Source organism: Emiliania huxleyi (genome assembly GCF_000372725.1).
Source record: "Emiliania huxleyi CCMP1516 unplaced genomic scaffold EMIHUscaffold_333, whole genome shotgun sequence".
Taxonomy (NCBI): domain Eukaryota; phylum Haptophyta; order Isochrysidales; family Noelaerhabdaceae; genus Emiliania; species Emiliania huxleyi.
The window spans coordinates 25,770-28,839 of record NW_005199497.1 but is presented as its reverse complement, the minus strand read 5'-3'; the positions used below and the strand labels follow the sequence as shown (position 1 = coordinate 28,839).

Genomic DNA, 3,070 nt, shown 5'->3' with positions numbered 1-3,070 from the left:
CCGGGACTGGACCCCCCCCCCCCCTTCCCCTCACAGGTCGTCCTCTAGCCGCACCGCCGTTGGGCCGGTCGGCTCGTCGTCGTCGCCGCTCTGCTGCTGCTGCTCGGCGGCCTGGTGAAGAAGCGTCTCGTACTCAGAAACCAGAGCTGTCGTGATCATCACAGGCCTGCGGCTCGCCGCAGTAGCCCGCGAGATTGCAATCTCGACTCAGTCTCGACTCGATCTCAACCACAGATCTCGACTCGATCTCAAGTATAGATCTCGACTCGATCTCAAGTATAGAACTCGCCCTCAAGTAAATCTCGACTCGGCTAGATCTCGACTAGATCTCGACTCGGCCTCAACTAGATCTCTAGATCTCGACTCGATCTCGGCTCGATCTCGCCTCCTCCACCCTCGCGCGGCACGACCCATACGGCGGCCGCCGCTCCATCACCGGCGAAAGAGCGAACCTACGGCCCCCAATCTCATCCCCTGTCAGCAGAGCGGCCGCCGCCCCATCCACCGACCGACAGACAGAGCGGCGCCTCGGCGCGACTCGGCCTACCGAAAAGAAGAGCCAGGCGCCGGCCAACGGAGACCAGACGGAGACGTCGCGTCCGCGCCAGCGAAGAGGGCCGCGGGGGAGGCGGCGGCGGGGGAGGCGGCCGGCGCCAGCCCGAACCGGAGCAGCGCGTCGGCGTTCAACGCCGCGTGCCTCCGCCGCCCTCCCCCTCCCCCGCGCGAGCGCCGCCGCCGCCGCCGGGAATCGGGGGGGTGCTGCCTCGGTGCATGAGGGATGGGGGGCTCCCTGGAGCGCGAGGGGTGGGAGGGGCTCGTGCCTCTCGCACACGGGGGCGCGCCGGGGTGCGGTGGGAGAGTGGCGGCACCCGATCGGCGGATCTAGACGACAAGCATCCAACTGGGCCTGGCGAGGGGCGCGGTGCTGGGTGCGGCGACGGGAGAGGGCCTCGAGCGCCGCGTGTGCGCGGCGGAGTCGGCATAGTACAGACTGACTGAGGCCGACCGACGCGCGACGGGGCCGTTGAAGGGGAGGGTAGGCTAGTTCCATTTCACTCTGACACGCTAATCTTGAAAACGTCCAACGGAGCTCCGTGTTGCTCCCAGCGCCCTCCCCCGCGCTTCCTGCGGCCATGGCCGATGATACTAGTATGAGAGGTCATCTGGCTACCGCGAGCGCGACTCAACTCGCCGACGTCGTCCGATGATTGTGCCTCAAAGTCAGCCTCTGGAGGCTATCGTGGGGTCGAGCCGGCAGTAGCCGTGACATGTGGTTCCACCACCCCTCGTATGCTTTGCCTCTGACCGCCACCGTTCCCAGGCTGCCAAATGGGATGGAAAGGAAGGCTCGGCGAGCGTATAGAAGCGTGCTCGACCTCGTCGTGGCAACCTGCACGGCAGCGCTGGTAGGCGCGATGAGCGTCGTGCCACCTGACCCGAGACGGGTCGCAGGCGTCGTACCGAGCGCGTCGAGACCGTGTCCTGATGTGATCTGCACGGGTGAGTCACGTCGGCGTCAAAGGAGCGACGTGCGACCTGTCAGAGCTTGATCTCCGATCTCAGCGGCGTCGAGTCGTCTCCGGCGCGCGACAAAGGTACATCCCCAGGACGCGCAGAGGCAGCTGCGACCCAGCGGAGTGGACGGTAACGCACCGCGCCACCTGCTGTGCGTTACCGTCCACTCGGCGGGGTCGCAGCTGCCTCTGGAAGGCACCGAGATGTACCTTTTTCGCGCAATGGTCAAAATCAAGGTTTTGTAACGCGAGCTGTGCCACAGTGAAATGGAACTAGCCGTAGGCATGTTGTGCTCGAGATCGTCCAGCCGCACTTGCGCTCTATGTGGCCAATGGAGAGGCGTGAGAGACTAAAAATCTAAGGCTCTATGTATGTATGCATCCGAGTGAAGAACAGTCAGGCTCTACCCCTTACCGTCCTTACTGTTAAGGTAAGGTAAACGTCTCCACGCGCACAACACAAAAAAGCGGTGGGGCAAGGGGGGGCGACCCTCGCATCTCCACGCCCGGGACGGACACGGGCAGGGGAGCCCCACGGCATTCAAAGTGCAAGCACCGGGACTAAAACTACACTCTGAAAGTGTACTCTCTACTTAGAGCTAGCCACCCCGCAGGCACTCCTCGTCTCGCCTGCCACATCGTCCCGTGTCTTCACATATCCGATATCGTCCACCGTCGCGGCTACGTCGCCTTGCTGAAGACACCGCTCGTGTCACTGATGACAGACGTCAGACTCTCTTCAATACAGAAAAAGCTCGTTGGACGCCAGAGACACGGTTCTGTTGGCGGCGCGAATTGGCAAGTCGCGGCGGGGCTCCCGAGGCGAGGTGGCACCTGTGGGTGTGCGTGTGGCGTCTGGGCGGCATCCCCCCCGTCCCCCCCCCCGCGCGCCTCGCCACGCATGCGCCGCGTCTTACCGCGCCTCGCCGTGCTTCCTCACTGCCCCTCGAACTCTGGGTTCTTTTTGAGGATGACCACGCCCTCGAGCACCGAGGTGAGCGGCAGGTACTCGTCCGTCGCGAGCTCGGCACGCTCGCCGATGGCCAGCAGCACGGGCGTGGTGTGCGTCTGGAAGCCCGTGATCGTCTTCGGCCTAACCAAGGAGTCGAGCCGCCGTAAGAGAGGAGCCGCGGGGCCGGCCCGCCTGGTCTGCTTTAGCCGAGCACCGCCCCGCGAGCCCGACGACGTCGACGGCCGTCCCCACGCGGACGGTGACGGGCAGCGGGTTGAGGTCCGCGTCCACCTGCGGCGGGCGGCGGGCGGAGCTTAGCAGGGAGGGGACAGGGCCGCACGCCTGCCAAAGGGCGCCGAAGCGACGGCGGCGGCAATGGCGGCGGCAATGGCGGCGGCAACGGCGGCGGCAACGGTGGCGGCAACGGCGGCAGGCGGCGGCGGCCGGGGGCGGGGGGGGGGGAGCAAGTGGCGGCGGCGGGAGGGAGGGGTTGGGGGGGCGGCGGGGCGGCGGGGCGGTGCGCCGTGACAAGAATGCGCGGGCGCATCCCGCCGACAAGGAGGTAGAGCAGGAAGTGGTGCTTCCCGAGGATGAGGCCCTTGAA

General features: G+C 66.2%; 1 protein-coding gene across 1 annotated transcript in view; it reads right to left on the bottom strand.

Moving 5' to 3' along the window:
- Positions 1-2,227: 2,227 nt before the first annotated feature.
- Positions 2,228-3,070, bottom strand: part of EMIHUDRAFT_469845 (hypothetical protein) — a 5,775-nt gene continuing 4,932 nt past the window's right edge. Inside the window, exons 17-18 of the mRNA XM_005773589.1 lie at positions 2,681-2,757; positions 2,228-2,607 (exon numbers count right to left, since the gene is read on the bottom strand). Of these exons, the coding sequence (XP_005773646.1) occupies positions 2,451-2,607; positions 2,681-2,757 (234 nt within the window). The 3' untranslated portion in view covers positions 2,228-2,450. The remainder of the gene's footprint in view (positions 2,608-2,680; positions 2,758-3,070) is intronic.